Consider the following 27,230-nt stretch of genomic DNA (forward strand, 5'->3'; position numbering starts at 1 on the left):
TCCTCCCCTACTCACTCGCCCTCCGACTCCCCCCACCCATTCGCCCTCCGACTCTCCTCATCCATTCACCCTCTGACTCCCCGACTCATACACTGCCTGACCCTTCTTCCAACTCTCCGACTACCCTCGCGTTGAACCTCAGAATCTCCCCGACCGTCCGACTCCCCTCCTGACCCATCCACCTTGCCACCCTACCCAGCTGGCTACTACCCACATACCTCACTGACACTAATTCACCAACAGAGTGAAAAGCTATTTGAATGTCTCAAAGCTGTTCAGCATATTAGTGAATGAAGATGTACCAAAATATGGCAGCTAGTGAGGTAAAAATGGGGTCTGACCTGGCTTCCTCCATCAATCCAGCACCTGGAGGAAGGACTCAGAGCAGCAATGTTCCGCATTTTTGAAGAGGCCCGGTTTGGGAGTTGAGGCCATCTTAGTGCATATGAATAGGAGTTGTGCTTTAGATATCTGGGGGTGCAGGTGAGGGATTGGGGGGGCTCCATAGGTATAACATTACTAATCTGGTGGGGAGGGTGAAACCGGACTTGGTAAGGTGGGATGGACTTCCTCTGTTGCTGGCAGGTCAAGTGCAGACAATTAAAATGAATGTGTTGCCACAATTTCTGTTTATTTTTCAGTGCCTGACGCTCTTCCTGCCAAAGGCACAAGGAGGTTGAAAAGATTACCTTGTTTATATTGGGGGAGGGGGTGTGTGGGTCGGATTAGGAAGGTGTTGTTGCAGGGAGGACGCAGCCAGGAGGGTTGGATCTCCCGAATTTATTATATTATTACTGGGCAGCGAGTGCTAAGAAGGTGAGGAGCTGGGTTAGAGGGGGGACTCCCAGTGGGTTAGAATGGAGGAGAATTGGAACTTCCGGTGGCGGCTATGAGGGAGCAGGTCGCACATTTGGTGGCTCCCGTTTCGGTCGGACTTTTGGACCTGTTCCCCTGACTTTTATGCGCTTCTGAGCGCGGAACTGAAAGCAATAGTACTCAGGCACTGAACCCATACAGAGTTGTATGGACTTAAGAAGCCGGAGGGACCGTAAACAGCAGAGGAAGTGGTCAAGCAAGGGTATGGTGGAGGCTGTGAGAGAGACCAATATGGCCGGTGTCCAGAGCAAGGCGCCGACAGCCCAGCCTACAATGGAGCAGCTGCTACAGGCCATGCATGAAGGCTTTTTAGCTCTGAAGCGCGATAACTTGGAGCCGCTCCAGAAGTCGATGGACCGATTGGAAAAAAGGCTGGATGATCAGGCTGAGAAGCTCCAGAAGCTGGAGGAGACACTGCAGGAGCAGGCCGACTTTCAAACGGTGGCGGACGTGGAGATTCGGAAGTTGATGGATCAGCTAAAAATGCTCCTGGAAAGGCTGGAGGACCTGGACAACAGATCTCACTGGCAGAATGTAAGAATCGTTGGCCTCCCAGAGGGTGCTGAGGGGCTGGATGCTGCCGCGTATGTGGAGGGTACGTTTCAAAAGTTGCTGGGGAACGAGGTGTTCCCTCGCCCGCCGGTGGTGGACAGGGCACACAGAGTGCAGGTGAGGCAGCCGCGACGAGGGGGTCCCGCACGAGCGATGGTGGTCCTGTTCCACAGGTATCTGGACAAGGAGCGGGTTCGGCAATGAGCCAAGAGCACACAAAGCTGTACTTGGGACAATAGCACCCTGCGTGTTTACCAAGACCTGAGCACTGAGGTGGCCAGGAGGAGGGGAGGCTACAGGCAGGTGAAGGAGATTTTGTATAAGAACAAGGTGAAATTCGGGCTGCTTTTTCCAGCGGGATTGTGGGTTAAGTATGAGAGTCTGCACCACTATTTCGAGGAACCCGAGGAGGAGATAGATTTTGTTAAGAAGCAAGGACTCTTGGACTCATGATAGAACTTTTAAGTCTATTTTGTTTCTTTCTCGCTGTGAGAGATGCCTGCATGCTTGGGTCCGTTCTTTTCGTTTTGTCGACCTCTTTAGGTGGATGTATTTTGGTTGCGATGTGTTTTTCTTGTTCTTTTTTGTGGTTTCCGCATGTTTCCTTTTTGGGTTACTTGTTTGGTTGGAGTTTTGGTTGGGGGAAAATATAAAAAAGAAAATAGTTAAAAAGGTGCGGTTATAATGGGGGTTTCGGGGTAATTTTTGCAATCTTTATCTGTGTTTGGAGGGGAAGGGCTGAGAGTGCCTGGTACTTCTTATCTCTGTTTGTTTGATTTAAATTGCACTATCGTTGGGGATGTTTCTGACTTGTATAGAGTTTTTGTTTAAGCAGGACTGGTTTGGGGAAGTGTTATGGATGGGCCGGGGGAAGGAGAGACAGGGAACAATGGGTGAGAGACGTGCTGGCGCCGAAGCTGGGAGCCACCAAGCTAGCTGGGTGGGCTAGTCAACGGAAGCCAGGTGGGGGGTGTTCATGAAATTAGATTAGAGCAGGGGTTAGGTGGTAGGATGGTGTTGCGGGGAGGGGGGGGTTGATCTGCTGACGAGGATGGAAATTGGACATGGCAACAGTGGGGAGGTCATGGGTGGAGCCGGCCAGGAGGCGGGCCAGAGGATGCGCGACACATGGCTGGAGGGCTGGCCAAGGAAAGGGGATGGCTGATCGACAAAGGGGGGGGGGCAAAGTGCCCCCCAACCAGGCTGATGACCTGGAATGTTAGAGGGCTAAACGGGCCAGTGAAGAGGGCGCGTGTGTTCGCGCATTTGCGGATTCTGAAGGCAGATGTAGTCATGCTGCAGGAGATGCACCTGAAAGTGGCAGATCAGGTTAAGCTAAGGAAGGGCTGGGTATCAGGTCTTTCATTCGGGGCTCGACACTAAGACTAGGAGGGTTGCAATCCTGATTAATAAAAGGGTTCAATTTGAGGCAGAGGGTACAGTTGTGGATGGGGGCGACAGGTTTGTTATGGTGAGGGGTAAGCTCAAAGGGGTGAGAGTAGTCTTGGTTAGTGTGTATGCCCCTAATTGGGACAATGTGGATTTTATCAGGAGGTTGCTAGGGAAGATCCCCGACTTGGACTCGCACAAACTGATCATGGGTAGGGATATTAACACAGTCCTGGACCAGGGCCTGGATCGGTCGTGTTCAAAAACGGGCAGGTTGCCAGCGATGGCAAAGGAACTGAGAGGGTTCATGGAGCAAATGGGAGGAGCTGATCCGTGGAGATTCAGCCAGCCGTCGGCAAAGGAGTTTTCGTACTACTCCCACGTACACAAGGTGTATTCCCAAATTGATTTCTTTGTCATGAGCAGGGTCTTGCTGGCCGGGATGTTGGGGGCAGAATATTCGGCAATAGCCATATCGGACCATGCTCCGCACTGGGTAGATCTACAGATTTGTAAGGATAGCTTTCAGCGCCCACAAGTTGGATTGCTAGCGGACGAGGCGGTGTGTGAGAGACTCAGGAGATGCATGCAGAATTACCTGCAGGTAAATGATACCAGAGAAGTCTCAGCAGCGGTGCTCTGGGAGGTACTGAAGGCAGTGGTGAGAGGGGAGCTGATCTCAATCCGGGCTCATAGGGACAGGACAGATAGGGCAGAAACGTACCGACTGGTTAAGGAAATTTTACAGATGGACAGGAGCTACGCGGGGTCCCCGAGGCCAGAGTTACTCAGGAAACGACAGAGGCTGCAGGCCGAGTTCGGGGTGCTGACTACAGGCAAGGCCGTAGAGCAGCTTAGAAAGGCAAAAGGAGCGATATATGAGCATGGAGAGAAGGCCAGCAGAATGCTTGCGCAACAACTAAGGAAGAGAGAAGGGGCTAGGGAGATAGAAAGGATAGCGGATGGGGAGGGAAATCTGGTGGGGGACCCGGCAGGGCTGAACAAGGTATTTAGGGACTTTTTGGGCGATTCCTGAAGGACTGACCTGTCCAAGAGTGGGTAGGGGGGTGGTAGACGGACTGGGGGCCCTGGTCAGGATCGATGAGGTATTAGGGGCCCTGAAGGTCATGCAGTCGGGTAAAGCCCCGGGGCCAGATGGGTATCCGGTGGAGTTTCTTAAAAGTTTGCCAAGATAGTGGGGCCGGTGCTGGTCAGGGATTTTAACGAGGCAAGAAAACAGCGGGGCTCCACCCCCGACGATGTCGCAGGCCACGATTTTGCTTATTCTGAAATGGGATAAAGACCCGGAGGTTTGTGGGACTTACAGGCCGATATCTTTGATCAACATAGACGCTAAATTACTGGCCAAGATCTTGGCGACTAGAATTGAGGACTGTGCACCGGATGTAATTGCGGAGGACCAAACCTGGTTCGTAAAGGGTAGGCAACTGGTGGCCAATCTAAGAAGGCTGCTTAATGTGATTATGATGCCCCTGGAGAACAGGGAGGCAGAGATAGCTATGGATGTGGAAAAGGCTTTTGACAGGTTGAGTGGGACTATCTGTGGGAGGTGCTGGGATGGTTTGGGTTCGGGGAGGGGTTCATTGACTGGGTTAGACTGGTGAATCAGGCCCCAGAGGCTAGTGTAAGGATGAACAGGACGACATCAGATTATTTCAGACTGTACCGCAGGACAAGACAGGGTTGCCCTCTCTCCCCACTGCTGTTCGCACTGGCCATAGAGCCCTTGGCAATTGCTCTGAGAGCTTCAAGGGACTGGAAAGGGCTGGTCCGGGGGGAGTGGAACATAAAGTCTTGTTATACGCAGATGACCTGCTATTATACGTATCGGACCCGATGGCGGGGATGGACGGTATCATGGAAACAAAGGTAATTCGACCGGTTTTCAGGATATAAACTGAACGTGGCTAAGAGCGAGTTATTCGTAATTCAGGCGAGGGGGCAGGAGAGTAGGCTGAAGGGGCTGCCGTTCAGGCTGGTAGGAGAACGCTTCATATACTTGGGGATGCAGGTGGCACGGGACTGGGGCAAGTTGCATAAGCTCAACCTGTCCTGACTAGTGGAACGAGTGAGGGAGGAGGTTCGGAGTTGGGATGCGCTCCCGCTGTCACTAGTGGGAAGGGTGCAGACTGTTAAGATGACGATTCTCCCGAGATTCCTGTTCATATTTCAGTGTCTCCCCGTTTTCATCCCGAGGTCTTTCTTTAAGAGGCTGAATAAAATTATCCTGGGATTTGTCTGGGCGGGGAAGACCCGCGGGTGAGGAAGGTGATGCTCGTAAGGAACAGAGGGGAAAGGGGGCTGGCATTCCCAAACTTCAGCAACTATGTTGGGCAGCCAACATAGCGATGACAAGGAAATGGATGGTGGGTCCGGGGTCGGTTTGGGAGCAGATGGAGGCTGCTTTGTGCAGGGGCACCAGTTTGGCAGCCTTGGTTACGGCGCCTCTGCCGCTCCCGCCGGCGCGGTACTCCACCAGCCCTATAGTGGTAGCGGCTCTTCGGATCTGGAGCCAGTGGAGGAGGCATATAGAGGAAGTGAGAGCATCGGTGTGGACCCCAATCTGCGACAATCACCGATTTGCCCCGGGGAACATGGACGGCGGATATAGATTGTGACGGAGGGCGGGGATTGCGAGGGTGGGTGATCTGTTCTTGGATGGGAGCTTCCTGAGCATGAGGGCGTTGGAGGAGAAGTTTTGGCTGGCGGGAGGGAATGACTTTAGATACATGCAGGTGCGGGATTTCATGTGCAGACTGGTGCTGTCCTTCCCACGCCTCCCGCCAAAGGGGAGGCAGGACAGGGTAGTATCGAGGGTAGAGTTTCAGATATTTACAAAGAACTAATGGGAGCAAAGGATACACGGACTGAGGACCTGAAGCTTTCGTGGGAAGAGGAGCTTGGGGGGGGGGGGGGGGGGGGGAGAAGAAGGAGGAGAGAGAGAGATATGGAGGAGCGCAACATGCGCCAGGCTCAGTCTGATCTAGTTTAAGATCGTGCACCGGGCCCACATGACGGTGGTCAGGATAAGTAAACTCTTCGGGCTGGAGGACAAGTGTGCCAGATGCGCCGGCTAATCACGTGCACATGTTCTGGTCGTGCCCTAGACTCAGGGGGTACTGGCAGGGATTCGCGGGTTTTGAAAACTGGGGTGGTAATGAGTCCTGAGGTGGCAATCTTTGGGGTGTCGGAGGACCCGGGAGTCCAGGAGGAGAAGGAGGCCGACGTCTTGGCCTTTGCTTCCCTGGTAGCCCGGCGACGAATACTGTTGGCATGGAGGGACTCAAGGCCCCCGAAGATCGAAGTATGGCTATCGGACATGGCGAGCTTTCTCGGTCTAGAGAAAGTTAAGCTCGCCGTGAGAGGTTCACTATCGGGGTTCACCCGGAGGTGGCAGCCATTCATTGACTTCTTCGCGGAGAATTAACCATCAGCAAGGGGGGGGGGGGGGTGCTAGGGTAGAGTAGGGGGTGGTTTAGGAAGGTACTTGCGAGAATAGAGTTGTGGTTTGTGCTAAGCGTTATTTGCATTTCTTTTTTTGTAAGTACTATACAATGTCATTGTTTTATATGCCAAAAATACCTCAATAAAATTGTTTATTAAAAACAAAATGGAGGAGAGTCTGTGTAGGAGGCCGGGGCTGAGGGCATTGGCAACAAGGCCGCTCCCGATGGCCCCGGTGAGAAACTCAGAGAGTCCAATAGTAGTAGCGACGTTGAAAATCTGGAGGCAGTTGTGTCAGCACTTTAAGCTGGGGGCGGGGTTAAGGGAAATGCCCATCCGGGGAATCATAGATTTGAGCCAGGGAAGTGGGATGGGAGTTTTCTGAGATGGGAGGAGAAGGGAGTCCGGGCGCTCAAGGATTTGTTTCTGGGGGTCGGTTTGCGGGACTGGAGGAGCTGGGGGCGAAATGTTTAGGTATATGCAGGTCCGAGATTTCACTGAGAAGGAGATACAGAGCTTTCCGCTGGCGCCAGTCCCTACACTGTTGGAGGAGGTGCTGACGACAGGGGGAATGGAGAAGGGGGTGATATCGGCAATATATGGGGCTATTCTGTGAGAAGATAAGGCATCGCTGGAGGGGATTAAGGCCAATTGGGAGGAAGAGTTGGGGGAGGGTATGGAGGAGGGGTTGTGGTGTGAGGTGCTCCGGAGGGTGAATGCTTCAACTTTGTGTGCGAGGTTGGGACTGCTACAGCTGAAGGTGGTGTATAGGGCACAACTCACAAAGGCGAGGTTGAGCCGACTCTTTGAGGGGATAGAGGATGTTTGTGAGCGTTGCGGGGGGAGGGGGGGGGGGGGGGGGGGTGCTCCGCAAATCACGTTCATATGTTTTGATCCTGTCCAAAGCTGGAGGGAGGTCTTCAGGGTAAGTTTGAAGGTATTACATATGAAGCTTGAAACGGGTCCTCTGGAAGCCATTTTCGGAGTATCGAATTTGTCGGGGTTGGAAGCGGATGTTTCAGCCTTCACCTTGCTGATCGCCCGAAGATCCCTGTTGAGGTGGAGATGAGTTTCTCCACCCTGTGCCCTGGCGTGGCAGGGGGATTTGTTGGAATTTTTAAACACACGAGAAAGTAAAGTTTGAATTCAGGGGAACGATGGAAGAGTTCTACCATTCATGGGTTTGTTTATTATGCACTTTCAGGAGTTGGATGACATTGAACACTAGTGGGGGAGTGGGGGGGGTAGGAGGGTTTGGACTGTGTATGTTGTTGATGACTATGTATGGGGTGATGGTGGATTCCTGATTCCTTTTCTTTATGTTTGTATTTAAAACGTTGAGGGTTGTTTGGGGGTTGGTGGGAGGAAGGGATTGTTGACCAGGGAATTGACATCGTATTTGTTACCGTTGATTTTTTGTTGGTGGGTTTAAATTTGGATGAAATTGTGAAAAAGGAGAATAAAAATATTTTTGAAAAATGAATAGGAGTGGTGGAGCAATCCAACAGTGATTGCCACTGCTCAGAAGATTCAGTCAATTGAGTACAAAAGAATGGAGGTTACGCTTAAGCTTTTAAAAGCAATGGTTAAGCCACAAACGTGTTCAATTCTGATCATTACACTTTGGAATGCATTGGAAGGTCCTTGGGACAATGCAGGGATTTACCAGGATGGTTCCAAGAATGAGGGGTTTTGGCTACACGTTTAGGTTGGAGAATCTGGAGATGTTCTCCCTGGAGCAAAGGAGATTGAGGGGAGATAAAAGCAAATGCTGCAGATGCTGGAATCTGAAGCAATAACAGAAAATACTGGACAATCTCAGCAGGTCTGACAGTATCTGCGGAAACTGAGGGGAGATTTGTTTGAGGTGTACAAGATTGACAGGTTTTGATAAGGTGGATGGATGAGAGCTGTTACCATTAGCTGATGGTGCACAGATTAGTAGACACAGATTTAGGTTTTGGGTGGGAATGACCTGATACTTGCTTCCTTCGAGGGTGATGGGAGCAGAGGTGATGAATCTTTTGTGAAGATAGAACAATGGAATGCTTTATAGAAAGCTTGCATAGATTGATGGGCCCTTCTGTGTCAAGATGACTCTATGACACTTAAAACGCTGGATTTCCCCGTTTCTTTGATGGCTGTTTTTACTGATCCCTCATTATAGTTCAGTGACAATACTCTCATCACAGACTCAAAAGGTTGGGGGTCCAAGTCCAACTCCTTTGACCTGAACAGTTAATCCAGACTCACACTTCAGATAGCACTGTACTATGGGAGGTGGCATCTTTTGTGCAAGATGTTAAACCAAGGTCCTGGTGTCCTGGCCAATATTTATCCAATGTTGCTAAACAAAAACACTGATAGTCTGGTTTGGATCGTTTAATGCTATTGTGGGTTCTTACATTTCAAGAAATGCTTCACTAGCTCAAAAGCACTTTGGAACAGCTTGAGGTTGTGAGAGCAGTACAAATGCAAATCTTTCTTTCAGGTAACACCAATTTAATGCGAATAGCTGCAGAACCAAAGGCAACACAAGGAAAAAGGTTTTCTCGCAGCAAGTGGTCAGGATTTGGAGTGAACGGCCTGAAAGATCAAGATTCAATGCTGGCTTTCAAAAGGGTTCTGGATAATTAGCAGAAGAGAAAGAAACTTCAGGGCATAGGGGTAATGGCAGGAAAGTCCAAAGATGTGCAGGTTAGGTGGATTGACCATGATAAATTGCCCTTAGTGATCAAAAGGTTTGGGAGGGGTTACAGGGATAGGGTTTGGGCTTAAGTGGGTCGGTGCAGACTCGATGTGCCGAATGGCCTCCTTCTGCACTGTATGTTCTATGAAAGAGGGACTAGCCAAATTGCTCTTGCAGAGAAGAGCCAGCATAGACACAACAGCCGAATGGCCTCCTGAACTGTAATGATTCTATGATACAATTATATTGATTTAATAACTGATTAGCTGCATTATAACCAGAAGGGGAAATGCCAAAAAGAATCAGGGCGACTGTTGTACCATGATTTCCTTTTATATCGATCCATTTTGTCTTTTCCAAAACTCTGGATTGCTTCAGGGTTGCCTGGTAGGTTTGCCACTCAACCTCGTGTTGAACAGATCCAATCCTGTTCTTTGTCTTGGCATCTGTCAGATCTCCTGTGAAACATAATGCAATCTAACCATGAAATTAAGGCCAAAAGAACACAACAGAAAAGGACCCTGCTCTCTCCATTATGCCCAGGGCCTGGAGTTGCCTATTTCGTCATCAGCTGGGAATTACATTGTGCCAGTTTTCCTGGCTCCTGGTGTATTTTTCTGCCCCTCAGTTTGGTCATAGAACAGTACAGCACAGAACAGGCCCTTCGGCCCTCGATGTTGTGCCGAGCATTGTCCGAAACCAAGATCAAGCTATCCCACTCCCTGTCATTCTGGTGTGCTCCATGTGCCTATCCAATAACCGCTTAAAAGTTCCTAAAATGTCCGACTCCACTATCACAGCAGGCAGTCCATTCCACACCTTAACCACAGGCGGAGTCATTCAACATTCTTTGACTCAAAGAAATGATGACGTGTTAGAGGGCTCCAACAATACTTGAGGACCAAGAAATGCACACGGATGGACTAGCTAAAACATAGTCTTTTTTCAGCCAGCTCTCCTCAGGAGAGCTTTTTAAAGATAGAATTTTGAACCTACAGTAAAAGAACAAGTCTATGCTGTAGTTTATGATACACACAAACCTCCTCCCAATTCTACTTATTCGAACACCCCCCAAAATCAACAAATCTTTCACCCGCATGCATTTACCTAGTTTCTCCTTAAATTCATATACAACAACCCACCCCCCCCCTAACAACAACTGTTCAATGTGGCAATGCAAACAAATTTCTCCTGAATTCCTGAATTATTCTTACATTTATGGCCCCTAGTTTTGAATTGCCCTACTAGTGGCAACCATCGTCTCCATTTGTACTCTATCAAACCCATTCATAATTTTAAGACCTCTATTAGGTCACTCGTTGGCCTTCGCTTTTCTAGAGAAAAGATTCAAATATCTCTGACAACTAGAATCTCTCAATTCTAGTATCATGCTCTCCAGTGCTTCTAATTGAGTAATATAGAGGCCAGAACCATGCAAAGTACTGAAGTGTGGTCTAGCCATACAGACTTGATATCCCCTTGTTTTTCTTGACCACCTTGGATAAACTTGAGAAGGAAATGACTCACAAACCAGTATTCTACTAATCATAGAATCCCTACAGTGCAGAAGGGGGCCATTCGGCCTATCTAGTTTGCACCGACCCCCTGAAAGAGCACACCACCTAGACCCACATCTCAACCTATCTCCGTAACCCCATCTAACGTGCACACCTTTGGACACTAAGGCGTGATTCAGCATGTCCAATCTACCTAACCTGCACATCTTTGGACTTTGGGAGGAAACCGGAGCACCCGGAGGAAACCCACGCAGACACGGGGAGAACGTGCAGACTCAGCACAGACAGTGACCCAAGCCAGGAATCAAACCTGGACCCTGGAGCTGTGAAGCAACTGTGCTAACCACTGTGCTGCCGGTGTGCAGGTTAGGTGAATTGGCAAGATGTGCAGGTTAGATGCCTTGGCCATGCTAAAAACAATGACCCTTAGTGTTCAAAGGTTAGGTGAGGTTATGGGGTTTCAGGGGGAAAGTGGGGGAATAGACCTGGATAGAATATTCTTTCAGAGGGTCTGCGCAGACTCGAAGGGCCGAATAGCCTCCTTCTGCACTGTTAATTCTATGAATAATGGTAAAGATGACTTACACAAGCCTGAACACCCTGCCTTTACAGCTTAAAGGTTGCATACCAGTATAAGTTTTTGAAGGGGACTTTGAACTGTTCTAAAAGAAACTCGTAAGATGTGCTGGTTTACACATATTAGCCAATCTCCTGTAATGTTGGTCTTGGTGACTCAGGAATTACCCTCTTGGAATGGAGGTGTTATTGTAGGTGGAAACTGGAAGAGGTGGGGCTGGGAGCGACCTAGGTAAATAAATTATTCCTCATGTCAGAATTACATGAATCCGTCCATGTATCACAACAGGAGAAGGCACTTTCATTTTCCATTATGAACCAAGACGTTCAAAGGGTTCTGGATTGTAGCTGTTCAGCACATATCTAGGCCTCTCCAAGACCCAAGATTAATCAGTAACAGTTAAATGCAGTGTACTTATTAAAGCTTTAACTCAGCTGCAGAGATGGTTTCAAGGTCAGCCCATTGCAATATTAAACTAAAATGTCACACGATATTATTGAACATAAAAATCTACATATAACTGACCAGTACTTAAAATACATTCGCTAAGTTAAGGGAGCCTGCATGACATTTAGGTTTTATTAAATGCTAACATTTTGCTTCACAATTCCTTCCACTTCTTTCGACTCTAACAGATAGTCCATGCCACTTACACTAACCCACTTAGCTCCAGGTAACCACCTAGTGGGCAAATTGCAGTAATCACTTGCCTTACCATAACATTTGCAGCATAAAGAACATTTGGCCCAAAAGATCAATGCAGGTACTTATCTTCCACCCCAGTCTCCTTCTATCCTAATTCTAATCTCATCAATAGAGCCCTTCATTTCTTTCGACTGCATGTTTATCCAGCTTCCCCTTAAATCCATACAATCCCTACAGTGCAGAATCAACCTGCGAAACCAGCATCCTAGCCCCGCTACCCACCCAATCCCTGTAACCCCATCGAACCTGCACAAAGAGCAACAAAGAACAAAGAAATGTACAGCACAGGAACAGGCCCTTCGGCCTTCCAAGCCCATGCCGACCATGCTGCCCGACTAAACTACAATCTTCTACACTTCCTGGGTCCGTATCCCTCTATTCCCATCCTATTCATGTATTTGTCAAGATGCCCCTTAAATGTCACTATCGTCCCTGCTTCCACCACCTCCTCCGGTAGCGAGTTCCAGGCACTCACTACCCTCTGCGTAAAAAACTTGCCTCGTACATCTACTCTAAACCTTGCCTCTCTCACCTTAAACCAATGCCCCTAGTAATTGACCCCTCTACCCTGGGGAAAAGCCTCTGACTATCCACTCTGTCCAAGCCCCTCATAATTTTGTAGACCTCTATCAGGTCGCCCCTCAACCTCCTTCGTTCCACTGAGAACAAACCGAGTTTATTCAAACGCTCCTCATAGCTAATGCCCTCCATACCAGACAACATTCTGGTAAATCTCTTCTGCACCCGCTCTAAAGCCTCCACATCCTTCTAGTAGTGTGGCGACCAGAATTGAACACTATACTCCAAGTGTGGCCTAACTAAGGTTCTATACAGCTGCAACATGACTTGCCAATTCTTGTTCTCAATGCCCCGGCCAATGAAGGCAAGCATACCGTATGCCTTCTTGACTACCTTCTCCACCTGTGTTGCCCCTTTCAGTGACCTGTACTCCTAGATTTCTTTGACTTTCAATACTGGTTCTACCATTCACTGTATATTCCCTACCTGCATTAGACCTTCCAAAATGCATTACCTCACATTTGTCCGGATTAAACTCCATCTGCCATCTCTCCGCCCAAGTCTCCAAACAATCTAAATCCTGCTGTATCCTCTGACAGTCCTCATCGCTATCCGCAATTCCACCAACCTTTGTGTCGTCTGCAAACTTACTAATCAGACCAGTTACATTTTCCTCCAAATCATTTATATATACTACAAACAGCAAAGGTCCCAGCACTGATCCCTGTGGAACACCACTGGTCACAGCCCTCCAATTAGAAAAGCATCCTTCCATTGCTACTCTCCGACTTCTATGACCTAGCCAGTTCTGTATCCACCTTGCCAGCTCATCCCTGATCCCGTGTGACTTCACCTTTTGTACTAGTCTACCATGAGGGACCTTGTCAAAGGCCTTACTGAAGTCCATATAGACAACATCCACTGCCCTACCTGCATCAATCATCTTAGTGACCTCCTCGAAAAACTCTATCAAGTTAGTGAGACACGACCTCCCCTTCACAAAACCATGCTGCCTCTCACTAATACGCCCATTTGCTTCCAAATGGGAGTAAATCCTGTCTCGAAGAATTCTCTCCAGTAATTTCGCTACCACTGAAGTAAGGCTCACCGGCCTGTAGTTCCCTGGATTATCCTTGCTACCCTTCTTAAACAGAGGAACAACATTGGCTATTCTCCAGTCCTCCGGGACATCACCTGAAGACAGTGAGGATTTCTGTCACGGCCGCAGCAATTTCCTCTCCAGCCTCCTTCAGTATTCTGGGGTAGATCCCATCAGGCCCTGGGGACTTATCAACCGTAATATTTTTCACGACACCCAACACCTCGTCTTTTTGGATCTCAATGTGACCCAGGCTATCTACACACCCTTCTCCAGACTCAACATCTACCAATTTCTTCTCTTTGGTGAATACTGATGCAAAGTATTCATTTAGTACCTCGCCCATTTCCTCTGGCTCCACACATAGATTCCCTTGCCTATCCTTCAGTGGGCCAACCCTTTCCCTGGCTACCCTCTTGCTTTTTATGTACGTGTAAAAAGCCTTGGGATTTTCCTTAACCCTATTTGCGAATGACTTTTCATGACCCCTTCTAGCCCTCCTGACTCCTTGCTTAAGTTCCTTCCTACTTTCCTTATATTCCACACAGGCTTCGTCTGTTCCCAGCCTTTTAGCCCTGACAAATGCCTCCTTTTTCTTTTTGACGAGGCCTACAATATCTCTCGTTATCCAAGGTTCCCGAAAATTGCCGTATTTATCCTTCTTCCTCACAGGAACATGCCGGTCCTGAATTCCTTTCAACTGCCACTTGAAAGCCTCCCACATGTCAGATGTTGATTTGCCCTCAAACATCCGCTCCCAATCTATGTTCTTCAGTTCCCGCCTAATATTGATATAATTAGCCTTCCATCAATTTAGCACATTCATCCTAGGACCACTCTTATCCTTGTCCACCAGCACTTTAAAACTTACTGAATTGTGGTCACTGTTCCCGAAATGCTTCCCTACTGAAACATCTACCACCTGGCCGGGCAACTTTGGACACTAAGGGGCAATTTAGCATAGCCAATCCACCTAACCTGCACAGCTTTGGACTGTGGAAGGAACCCCACACAGACACAGGGAGAATGTGCAAATTCCACACAGACAAATGCATTAATGTCACTCATCTCAACTACTCCAAATGATAGAGTGATACATTTCTGTGGATAAAGAAAATGTCAGTGACAAAGACTGTCCTTAAGCACATTAAGCATTCTTGAGAGACAATTTTAATCGAAATGGAAGCTTATTGAGAGTCAGGCAACTAGTATTTGCTTTGGATTTGGGCTTTATTTTTGCTTTATTTTCTACATGTACTGTCTATCTACCTCTGTCGCAATCCCACTACCGTTAAGACATTTCCATGGCTAAACATAGCATCCTCACTTTTGGGCATTCTTTTAGATTCATCCAGAATTCCTTTATGTCTCCATCAGGTCACGTCCATTATATATTTTCTGCACTGCTCTCATTTAGAGTGAGAAAATTGTGCTGACACCAATGGGCCGACTACAAGCAGTGGGCGCTGTACAAGTACAATGTTATAGGAACAAAAATAATATAAATGATTACTTGGTGGTACAAATCTTGAGTATTGCTGTAAAGAGAGACATACTTTCAAATCGTTGCACTCTTCAGGACAGAATTGCAAGAATACAAAATCTCAAGGAACAACAATTTATACTACACAAGAAGAGGATGCTAAATGGTTGGCAAGAGTGATTGACATGGTCTGCACATAATCCAGGCTGACATTCCATGTAATACTGGGGGAGTGCTGCACAATCCAAGGTGCCTTTGCTGGATAAAACATTAAAACAAGGTCCAGTTTTCTCTTTAAGGAGGATATAAAAGATGCCTGGCACTTTGCAAAGAGCAGGGGAGATTTCAATACTCAATTGTCAATACTCAACCAACATCAGGCAGACAGCTCAATTGCTCATTGATATGGGGTCTTGCTGTGGGCAATCTTTTTCCATTTAGATAATATGCTACTTTTTTATTATTTTTGTTAAAGTGGAGGGGTTCACATTTTCCCATCTGCCAATCTTTTACCCACTCACTTAACCTATCCAAGTCCCTTTTTAAACTCTCTATGTCCTTCTCATATATTACTTTCCTCCTTATCTAGTATCATCAGCAAATTTAGCAACCATATATTCAGTCCCTTCATCCAAATCATTGATACAGATTGTAAACAGTTAAGACCACAGTACTGATTTGTGGCACTCCATTGGTCCCAGTTTGCCAACTCAGAAAATGACCCATTCATACCGACTCTCTGCTTCCAGTTAGCTAACCAATCTTATATTTATGAAAAAGTTACCCCACAGAGTTAATGTTTCAGGTTTATACTGATAAATGGTCTCTATTTTCCCCTCCACAGATGCTGCTTGCCATAGAAATATTTCCAGCATTTTCTATTTTTCTTCATTTCTTCTTCTATGTCGCAGCATAGTGTACTGCTTCTGTGAGATGCACTGTACTGGGGCGATGCAAGTCTGTGACCAAGAATCTATACAGTGTGAATATCAAACCTCAGAGGCTTGACTGCTCCCCATAGCAGAATGGTTGAACACCCACCATGCATTTCTTCAGAGAAAGGGGCAACAAGTAACCCTCGACCCAATTACACAGGAACAGGAGAACATATATCTCCTTGAGCCTACCCAGTCATTATATGGGAGCCTGGTTGATCTGAGACCTAACTTTTCCCCATATCCTTTAATATCCTTGGGCAACAAGTTTTATGAATTTCAGATTTAAAATGACCAGATTCAGAAAGCAGACAGTGGAGGCCATTCGACCCATCGAGTCTGCACCGACCCTCTGAAAGAGCACTCTCACCCACCTGCACATCTTATTGGACACTAAGGGGCAATTGTAAGCATGGCCAATCCACCTAACGTGCACATCTTTGGACTGTGGGAGAAAGCTGGAGCACCCAGAGGAAACCCAAGCAGACACAGGGAGAATGCCCACACAGAGTCACCCAAGGCCAGAATTGAGGCAGGATCCCTGGAGCTTTGAGGCAGCAGTGCTAACCACTGTGCCACTGTGATCATGGGTCAACTGCAGTATGTAGATGAGAATTTCATACTTCTACCTCCCTTTTCGCATGGAAATGTTTCCTAATTTCACTTAAGCTCACCAGTCTTCTAGATTGCTAACAGCAGAAATTGTTTTGCTCTATCTACCTCATCTGCTTCTTTTACTATCTTGAAAACTTTTATCAAATCCGCTCTTAATCTCCCAAACCCCAGGGACGACAAGCCTAGCTTGTGTTAGAATTTATAACTTAGCCATTGGAATTCAGATATCATTCTGATTAAACAATGCTACAGTTCCTCCAAAACTAAATAACATTCCTAAGATGTGATGCCCAGAACTGCTCAAGAGCACTCCAGGTGTGGCCTTACCAAGACTTTGTATGGCTGAAGCATAACTTCTGATCCTTGTATTTTAGTCATTTGGATACAAAGACCAGCATTCTATCAGCCTTTTTGATTATTTGCTGTATATGTTCATGACAATTTAATGATCTATGTACCTGGACCCACAAGTTTCTTTGGACCGCGATTGTTCCTCCTTTTCATCAAGTAGTAAACACTCTGTACTATCCTTTTTAGGTCCAAAGTTGATGACCTCATATTTGCCCACATTGAAATCAATTTGCTACAGCTTTGCCCACTCACTTAATCTATTAATATCTCTTTGTAATTTTATGCATTCATAGGCACTGCTTACAATGCTGCCTATCTTTGGATCATCAGCAAACTTGAATATGTAGCTTTCCACCCCATCATCCAATAGCTAACATTTGAGAGTTACTTTGTCAAATCTCTTCTGGCAGTCCATATAAAGAACATCCACAGCGATTCACTACTGGAGTTAAAAAACTTCAATCTGATTCATCAGGCATGACCTATGCTTTACACGTCCAAAATAAAAGCAAATTACGGCGGATGCTGGAATCTGAAAACAAAGATAAATTCTGGAAAATCTCAGCAGGTCTATGCACGTGTAAAGCATAGTTCATGCCTGATGAATCAGATTGAATTTTGTTTTCTTTTTTATAAATTTAGAGTACCCAATTATTATTTTTTTTCCAATTAAGGGGCAATTTAGCGTGGCCAATCCACCTAATCTGCACATCTTTGGGTTGTGGGGGTGAAACCCACGCAGATATGGGGAGAATGTGCAAACTCCACATGAACAGTGACCTAGAGCCGGGATTGAAACCTGGGTCCTCAGCGCCGCAGGCAGCAATGCTAACCTCAGTGCCACGTGCCGCCCCAGATTGAAGTTTTTTTTAACTCAAGTAGTGAATCTCTGTGGATGTCTTTATATTGGCATCCAGAAGAGATCTGACAAAGTAACTCTCAAACTGTTAGCTATTGGATGATCCCACATCTCAGATCTGCTAAGATTTTCCGGCATTTTTTCTTTGGCTTTAGAACAAAGAAAAGTACAGCGCAGGAACAGGCCCTTCGGCCCTCCAAGCCCGTGCCGACCATGCTGCCCGTCTAAACTAAAATCTTCTGCATTTTCGGGGTCCGTATCCCTCTATTCCCATCCTATTCATGTATTTGTCAAGATGCCCCTTAAACGTCACTATCGTCCCTGCTTCCACCACCTCCTCCGGTAGCAAGTTCCAGGCACCCACTACCCTGTGTGTAACAAACTTGCCTCGTACATCTCCTCTAAACCTTGCCCCTCGCACATTAAACCTATGCCCCCTAGTAATTGACCCCTCTACCCTGGGAAAAAGCCTCTGACTATCCACTCTGTCTATGCCCCTCATAATTCTGTAGACCTCTATCAGGTTGCCCCTCAACCTCCTTCGTTCCAGTGAGAACAAACCGAGTTTATTCAACCGCTCCTCATAGCTAATGCCCTCCATACCAGGCAACATCCTGGTAAATCTCTTCTGCACCCTTTCTAAAGCCTCCACATCCTTCTGGTAGTGTGGCGACCAGAATTGAACACTGTACTCCAAGTGTGGCCGAACTAAGGTTCTATACAGCTGCAACATGACTTGCCAATTTTTATACGCAATGCCCTGGCCAATGAAGGCAAGCATGCTATATGCTTTCTTGACTACCTTCTCCACCTCTGTTGCCCCTTTCAGTGACCTGTGGACCTGTACACCTAGATCTCTCGGACTGTCAATACTCTTGAGGGTTCTACCATTCATTGTATATTCCCCACCTGCATTAGACCTTCCAAAATGCATTACCTCACATTTGTCCGGATTAAACTCCATCTGCCATCTCTCTGCCCAAGTCTCCAAACAATTTAAATCCTGCTGTATCCTCTGACAGTCCTCATCGCTATCCGCAATTCCACGAACCTTTGTGTCGTCCGCAAACTTACTAATCAGACCAGTTACATTTTCCTCCAAATCATTTATATATACTATGAACAGCATAGGTCCCAGCACTGATCCCTGCAGAACACCACTAGTCACAGCCCTCTAATCAGAAAAGCACCCTTCCATTGCTATTCTCTGCCTTCTATGACCTAGCCAGTTCTGTGTCCATCTTGCCAGCTCACCTCTGATCCCGTGTGACTTCACCTTTTGTGCCAGTCTGCCATGAAGTCCATATAGACAACATCCAACATCCACTGCCCTACCTGCATCAATCAACTTTGTGACCTCCTTGAAAAACTCTTATCAAGTTAGTGAGACATGACCTCCCCATCACAAAACTGTGCTGCCTCTCGCTAATACGTCCATTTGCTTCCAAATGGGAGTAGATCCTGTCTCGAAGAATTCTCTCCAGTAATTTCCCTACCACTGAAGTAAGGCTCACCGGCCTGTAGTTCCCTGGATTATCCTTGCTACCCTTCTTAAACAAAGGAACAACATTGGCTATTCTCCAGTCCTCCGGGACATCACCTGAAGACAGTGAGGCTCCAAAGATTTCTTTACACGTCCATGCTGCTCTCTGATCAGTTGAAACATTTCAAGATGTTCAGTCACCCTATGTTTGATTATAAATTGTAACAACATGCGTTAGGTTAGCTAGTTCCATGGTCTCCTTCCCTCACCTTCCTAAAATACTGGGTGACATGCTCAATTTTCCAATCTAAAGGAACAATTCCCAAATCAAGAGAAAATTGGAGATTATAGTTAGGACATCAGAAATGTTCTCACTTACTTCTATTAAATCCCTGGGATAGAAACCCTGGTCCTGGGATTTGTCACTCTTTGATGCCATTATTTTCTTTATTTCTGTTATTTTTCTTACATTAATTTTGGTGAGCCTTTATCCCCTGATTGAATATTAGTTTCCTTGGGATGTCTGACATGCAGACCTGTTTCATTACTGTAATGTTGATACAAAGTAATTATTCAACATATCTGCTTTTTAAAAATATACATTGACAATATCATCACCCCGACAATCCCCTATTTCCTAATATAATTGTAAAATAATTGTTTTGATTTTGATATCCCTTGTAAGTTTATTTTAATACTCCCTTTTGTAGCTCTGAACATATCACATTTTGCTGTACATTATCTCTCTCCCACCTGCTAGGATCTACGTTACTTCTTGCATTTCTATATGCTGCATTTAATTTTATATGTTTTCTTTTTGCTCTTCAGGCATCTACAGCTTCATTTTGGCAAGTAGATATCTTGCCCTTAAGGTGTATATAAAGATAAACAAATTTTCCCAGTTTACTGTTGACAATGTTGGTTTCATGCCATTGAAGTCAACCTTACTTGAACCTGGAATCTTAGTCACTGTTCCATGTTTCTCCCTTTCAAATATTGCATTGAACTCAGTTATAATACAAATCGCTAAATGCCGTTGGGTGGTTAGCAATGGTGCCTCACGGCGCAGAGGATCTGGGTTGGATTCTGGCCCCTGGTCACCATGTGGCGTTTGCACATTCTCCCCGTGTCTGCGTGAGACAACCCAAAGATGTGATGATCTCCTCCAACATCAGTGGGAGTGTCAGCTGTACCTCAGCCAACTTCACATTGGCGCACTAAATTAAACTCTCTTGATTTTGGAAGTAGATTAAAAAATAAAAAAATTTCAAGATTTCATTCTTAATAATAAAGGAGCACCACTAATTTTGGTAGTGAATAATCTCGGTTTCCTTTGTTGACCTTGGTCTTATTTATTCCTGAAAAGTTAAAAGTCGCTGATTTGCAGACCACTTCTCGGCCCCCCCAGCTGAGAACCCCTGTTCTAAGCAACTCTCTAGTTAAGAAAGCGGTTAGCGATCTTGTAATATTGCTGCAAGTTTGCAAGATCCCCCTGTGCCGATTTAGAATATTTGAGCAATGACAAATCTATTCATAACCATTATTTTTTGTTGGGTTTCATGACCTACCTGTGGCGAAAACGATTGCTGGCTTAATTACATCAATGGTCTCTGTGCAAAATTTCTTAAAGTCAGGGGTTCTTTGGGGATCTATAAACCTACTGATATGAAGGTCAGACACCTGAGCAGAAAAACATTTTTTCAGTTAAATCCACTAGAACAAAGCCAGTACATATATATTTGTAAAAGAGATGTTAAAATTCAGCATGCACAAAGCCTCCTCCCCCTTCAACAAATTAAAAAACACCAGCCATTGCCACAAAAACATACTAATCCTTCAGGTATGCAATTCTACCCTCCTCAATTACACGCATTTGGTATAATGTATAAATCTGCATTTCATGTTGTATGAATCAATCCTTTTACATAATGACAACATGCAGAATATCTTAGCATTCAAATTCTTTAAGAGGGCAGGACTACTGGCCAAACAAGTCCAAAATTCCAAGCGAGCTGATTTTTTTTCATGGTATTGCTGAAGACACAGACATTATTGAATCTTAAATGGCCAATGTGCATGTCTGTTTTTGTGTTCCACTAGGACTAATTTTGGTCTGCATCTGAAAGTCATTTGAGACACTGGTCGAGGGCAGCATGTGGCACTGGGATTACAGCGCTGAGGACCTGTGTTCGAATCCCAGCCCTGGGTCACTGTCCATGTGGAGTTTGCACATTCTTCCCATGTCTGCGTGGATTTCACTCCCACAACCCAAAGATGTGCAGGTTAGGTGGATTGGCCATGTTAAATTGCCCCTTAATTGGAAAAAAATAATCATTGGGTACTCTAAATTTATATATTTTTTAAATTTGAGACACTGGTCAGGAAATCATCTTGAACATCAGACTGTTCCACTAATGTGGCTCCAGGTATTAAACGTATGTGAAAAAAAAAGGCAAACAAAAAGAAAGAAACGGCAAAATTGAATTCAATCCAGCAGATTCACTTGTCCATGGGTTCTGTAAATGTTCCCATGTTTAGGTAGACTTTGGGGGGGTAGGGCCCAGGCACAGAAATTGGCCACGGTTTAAACGGGTTTCATTCATTTTAAATCTCAGAAAACGTTTGTATATTAGGTGATTCTCCCCCTAACATCATATGAATTAATCTTCACAATTTCGGTAACATACAGCAATGATTCAACATGCGAAGTATGGCAAGGGGGCGGTGGACTTTGCCTCACTTGTGATGCCGCAGACATGATGGGGCAAAGTCTAGCCGGCGCAGGTGAACCCCAGGCGGGCACGATAACCCACGGGACTCTCTGGGCGGGCACAGGAGTGGAGGCCCGCCGTCCTTTACCTGTAGGAACCAGAAGATGTTGTCCATGGCCCGGCCCGGGTAGGGAGGTTGCTCGGCCCGCGGGTGGCCGCCGCCGCTGCCCTCGGTGAAGGCAGGTTGCACGGTGTAATTCTCCAAGACGTAGGCGGTGAGGCAGGCCAGCAGCAGGCCGGTGGCGACCAACATGCTGAAGACACGTAACATCCTCAGGCGGCGGACTGGAGCAGGCTGCGGTGACAGCCAGCTCCCTGCCAACCATTCCACTTCCGGCATCCCGAACCGGATATCCAACAGCGAGAATATAGCCCAACAGGGCAGGAGGTGTCAACAGGGCACGGGAAGAGCAGCTGTTGTTATGGCAACGGGATAGGCGGGGCTTAAGGCAACTGGAGGGTTATCTTGTTCAACTGGGAGCTGAAAAGGGAGATTTAACAGAGGTTTTTAAATCAGGAGAAACGGCTTCCAGTGGTAGAAAAGTCAGTAACAAGAAGATGCAAGTTAAGGTAATTGGAGTAGTATAAATGTCTGGCACATACAGGGTTAATGTGGGACTGAGTGTAGTTCTACCCCACACCCCAGGACCCAGGACCCAGGACCCAGGACCCAGGACCCAGGACGGGTGTTGTGCGTGTAAAGGCATAGAGATAGCTCCTAGCCTGTATCGTTTACTGTACATGTGTAAATAGCTTGAGTAGTCACTAAAGATTTACTGTTAATCGACTGAAGACTAGAAAGACTTCTTTAAGCCAGTGTTTTTCAATTTTTTTTGCACAAGACCCATTTTTACCAACCAGCTATCCTTTGGGACCCACAGCAGCCGACCTTCGTGAACTATACCAGCCAACCTTTGTGCCCTACGCCAGCCGACCTTCGGGACCCGCCCTGGCCGACCTTCGGGACCCGCCCTGGCCGACCTTCGGGACCCGCCCTGGCCGACCTTCGCGACCCGCCCTGGGCGACCTTCGCGACCCGCCCTGGGCGACCTTCGCGACCCGCCCTGGGCGACCTTCGCGACCCGCCCTGGGCGACCTTCGCGACCCGCTCTGGGCGGCCTTCGCGACCCGCTCTGGGCGGCCTTCGCGACCCGCTCTGGGCGGCCTTCGCGACCCGCTCCGGCCGGCCTTCGCGACCCGCTCCGGCCGGCCTTCGCGACCCGCTCCGGCCGGCCTTCGCGACCCACTCCGGCCGGCCTTCGCGACCCACTCCGGCCGGCCTTCGCGACCCACTCCGGCCGGCCTTCGCGACCCACTCCGGCCGGCCTTCGCGACCCACTCCGGCCGGCCTTCGCGACCCACTCCGGCCGGCCTTCGCGACCCACTCCGGCCGACCTTCGCGACCCACTCCGGCCGACCTTCGCGACCCACGCAAGCCGACCTTCACGACCCACGCTGGCCGATCATCGTCACCCACGAGGGGTTATTGGGTAAGGGTGGAAGTGAGGCTTAAGTTGGTCGGTGCAAGGGCAGCACGGTGGCGCAGTGGGTTAGCCCTGCTGCCTCACAGTTCCGAGGTCCCGGGTTTGATCCTGGCTCTGGGTCACTGTCCGTGTGCAGTTTGTACATTCTCCCCGTGTCTGCGTGGGTTTTGCCCCCACAATCGAAAGATGTGCAGGGTAGATGGATTGGCCACACTAAATTGCCCCTTAATTGGAAAAAATGAATTGGGTACTCTAAATTTATTTTCAAAAAGTTGGTCGATGCAGACTCGATGGGCCAAATGGCCTCCTTCTGCACTGTATGTTCTATGTTATATGTTACATTTCATATAATGACTTCAGCTGGTGATTTAAAATCTTACTGCATGTGTTGAAAAGAAATCACGATGTTTGTCCTCAAACTCCCCATGTTTAGTGTTTAAATGTCCTTGAAATTTTGAGGGTTTTAAACTTTAATTTGCCAGTGCTTCCCTGCAGAGATCACACATGAACTTTGAATCCGGATTTTCTTTGGCACAATTAATAAACCCATACCTCATGTAATCATCTTTATGCTGCTTTGTTCCTGTTTTCAGCTTTTTCATGGGTTGTTCAGCAGAGGTCCTGGAGTTCACAATAGGATGCTGGCAGCTTCAAAATGGAGGGATCTCTCTTGTGCCCAGAACACGTGGCATCAGCGTACCTGCGGGTGACCTGCTCTCTGCCGCCACTTCCGGTGGGAGAACTCTGTAGTTTGTTGAAAAAAATAGGCCCTGGACAGTGCACTGATGTCAGGAGGAGGCTGTCCACACTGCTGGGCTCCGGGCCTGTGCACTGCCTGATCCGGCACGCATGTACGGGATGGCCAGTAATCTCAAAAATCTGTCGTGCCCGGCATTTTTAAAAGCCTGTTGTGAATGTTGGGCATTCCTCCCGCGATTGGGAATGCCGTGACCGATCGCGCCGCGACCCTTCTGAAACCACCCACGGGTCACGGCTCTGAGTTTGAAAACCCCTGCTTTAAGACACACTTCTGTAACCAACACCACCAACAATTAACACAAGAAACAGTGAAGGAGGAGTTGTGTTTTTTTACACAGAAAGTTGTTCTTAAGTAGAATGCACTGCCTGAAAGGATGGTGGAAGCAGATTCAATAAAAATAAATGGAAAAATCAATATATTAGGTGAGAAATGATTGGTACTGGTCAGGATTGGAGTCCCACTTTAAAGTATACAAGACCAGTTTGGACCAAGATCACTCATTTCCCAAGTTTTACTGTCTTTTTTTTCCTGCAATGGAGGATGGGGTGGCATGTGGTGCTCACTGAATAGCATTTTTAAAGATCCCACACAAGTATGATGGGCTGAATAGCCTTTTTCTGTGCTGGCAAATTCTAAAAGCTGGGAAAATGAAGATGGGTTACACCAAGGACCGAGAATGTTAAATAGAGAATTTGCGTTTATATAGTACCTCTCCGTACCACAGAAGGTTCCCAAAGAAATTTACAATCAATCAAGTACAGCCACTGTTGTAACAGCTAATTTTCACACAGCAAAATTCCACAAATGTCATTGAGACGGCCCACTCCAGGACACGGGAGGGAATCTGTGTGTGGAGCCAGAAAATGGTACTAAATGAAATAAAATTGGATCCTTGATCTGATTGAATTTCTCTCAGCAATCCGTATCTGGTAAAAATTTTTAGTTAACTTCTCTACAACCCTCTTAGCTGTAATATTCTGCAATGGAATTGGCTCCGGAAATCTCGTAGGCATATGCATTATGGTCAATAAAAACTGATTCCCACTTTCGTCTTCGGAAAAGATCCCATCAATTAGGACCCAGAGTAAAACGTTCCTCAAATGCCGGAATGGGTATTCTGGGTGCTGGTTTGATTACCACTTGAGCTTTTCCTATTCCCTGACATGTACGGTAAAATTCAACCACATCCTTATGCAGTCCAGGCCAATAAAAATGTCTTTGTAGTTTTGTTTGAGTTTTCCTTACTCCTAAATGGAACCTCCTGCGCTATCCACAAAAGCTCCTTTCTATAACCTACTGGTAATACCATTTGATGAACATCTGCCCATTTCTCATCTGCCTGAATATGTAAAAGTTCTACTTCCTCATTAATACATTCTTTCTAATGTAATATTTTCCAATATACACTCAAATTCTATTTCTTTACAAAAAAAAATTTAGAGTACCCATTCATATTTTCCACAGTACGAAGTCTTACAACACCAGGTTAAAGTCCAACAGGTTTGTTTCGATGTCGAGTGACATCGAAACAAACCTGTTGGACTTTAACCTGGTGTTGTAAGACTTCGTACTGTGCTCACCCCAGTCCAACGCCGGCATCTCCACATCATATTTTCCAATTCAGAGGGAATTTAGTGTGGCCAATCCACCTACCCTGCACATCTTTGGGTTGTGGAGCCGAAACCCACGCAAACACGGGGAGAATTTGCAAACTCCACACGGACAGTGACCCAGAGCAGGGATTGAACCTGGGACCTTGGAGCTGTGAGGCAGCAGTGCTAACTTTACACTGCGCCACCGTGCTGCCCTCGCTCAGATTCTATTTCTGTGTATGCTTTCTGATACAACTGCTTTATATCTGAATCCTTCTGTTGTAATTTTACCAACTTTCCTGAACTAAAGATATCCGCTTCATCCACCACCTGCTCTTGTTGTTTATCAATCATCTGGTCAAAGATTGTTTCTGAGAACTGAACCTCAGCCTCCGTATATTTACTCCTTGATTTTCCCTCCTGTTTCAACTTGTGACTTTATGATCTGGACACACCACATGATATGCTTCTTGCAACACCTCAGTGGTTTGACTTGCCACCGGCTTTTCAACCACAGTAGGCATCACTCCCACCTGTGATCCAGTTATATCAAAATTACCCAATATTCCTAATCCCACCATCATTTTTCACCGGACGTTCTAACATTACCTTACATAATGAAATACTACTCACTTCACCAGTAATCCCACATATTACCACCTTTTCTGGCATTACTCCTTCTGCACTACACATCTCCTTATCTCTCACCATTAAAGATTGAATTGCTCCTGAAAACTGAAGATTTTAACCTCTTTACATACTCCACCTTGTACACATGACTAAACCTTACCCTCACAAATATAATCTGACACTCTCTTATCAACCAATCTCTAGGATGGCACGGTGGTGCACTGGTTAGCATTGCTACCTCACGGCGCTGAGGTCCTGGGTTCGTTTCTGGCCCCGGGTTCGATCTCGGCCCCGGATCACTCTCCAAATGGAGTTTTCATATTCCCCACGTGTCTGCGGGAGTCTCACTCCTACAGTCCAAAGTTGTGCAGGTTAGGTAAATTGTCCACGTTGAATTGCCCCTTAATTGGAAATTTAGAAAAAAAAACTCTGAACCGGCTGTACATTCTTTTGCACATCTTCAACTGCAACCATGGTTTCTTTTGCCACTTTAATAAACCCCACTAGCTTATCCTCTTTTAAAATGTCTGTCTTCCCAATACTTTTCTTAAGCTACCAACACTGCGACTTTGTGTGTCGAACTTTATTCCAATGAAAACATTTGAGTTTTCTTATCTCTCTTCCATTCTCAAATGTTTCCTTTCTAACCTGAGGCAAAATCTTTTCAATATCTCGAACTAGACCTCCTTTGCCACGCCCACCTCGACCATTCCTCATTTCCCCAGTTTCTATCCTTCACAGATTGAAATTGATGTTGAAAACCACATCCTGATTTATGAACTAATTCAAAATCATGTGCCGTTTCTGCTGCTGGTCTAGCTGTTTTAATCCTTTGCTGTTCCACGAAGTCTCACTACTGTGGGAAGTGAATTTTTTAAT

The 27,230-nt window shown here is 46.6% G+C and overlaps 1 protein-coding gene across 5 annotated transcripts in view; it reads right to left on the reverse strand.

Moving 5' to 3' along the window:
- tmem62 (transmembrane protein 62) overlaps positions 1 to 22,240 on the reverse strand; it is a 106,920-nt gene extending 84,680 nt beyond the window's left edge. For 2 of the 5 annotated variants that reach the window (XM_072487526.1, XM_072487556.1), the window contains exons 1-3: positions 21,974 to 22,240; positions 20,683 to 20,794; positions 9,292 to 9,429 (exon numbers count right to left, since the gene is read on the reverse strand). In XM_072487526.1, coding sequence (XP_072343627.1) covers positions 9,292 to 9,429; positions 20,683 to 20,794; positions 21,974 to 22,225 — 502 coding nt within the window. In that variant the 5' untranslated portion in view covers positions 22,226 to 22,240. Of the gene's footprint in view, positions 1 to 9,291; positions 9,430 to 20,682; positions 20,795 to 21,973 lie in introns of those variants that run through there. The other 3 variants (XM_072487535.1, XM_072487553.1, XM_072487545.1) reach the window with 3 other exon arrangements.
- Positions 22,241 to 27,230: the final 4,990 nt, after the last annotated feature.

This window comes from Scyliorhinus torazame, chromosome 2 (genome assembly GCF_047496885.1).
Source record: "Scyliorhinus torazame isolate Kashiwa2021f chromosome 2, sScyTor2.1, whole genome shotgun sequence".
Lineage (NCBI taxonomy): Eukaryota > Metazoa > Chordata > Chondrichthyes > Carcharhiniformes > Scyliorhinidae > Scyliorhinus > Scyliorhinus torazame.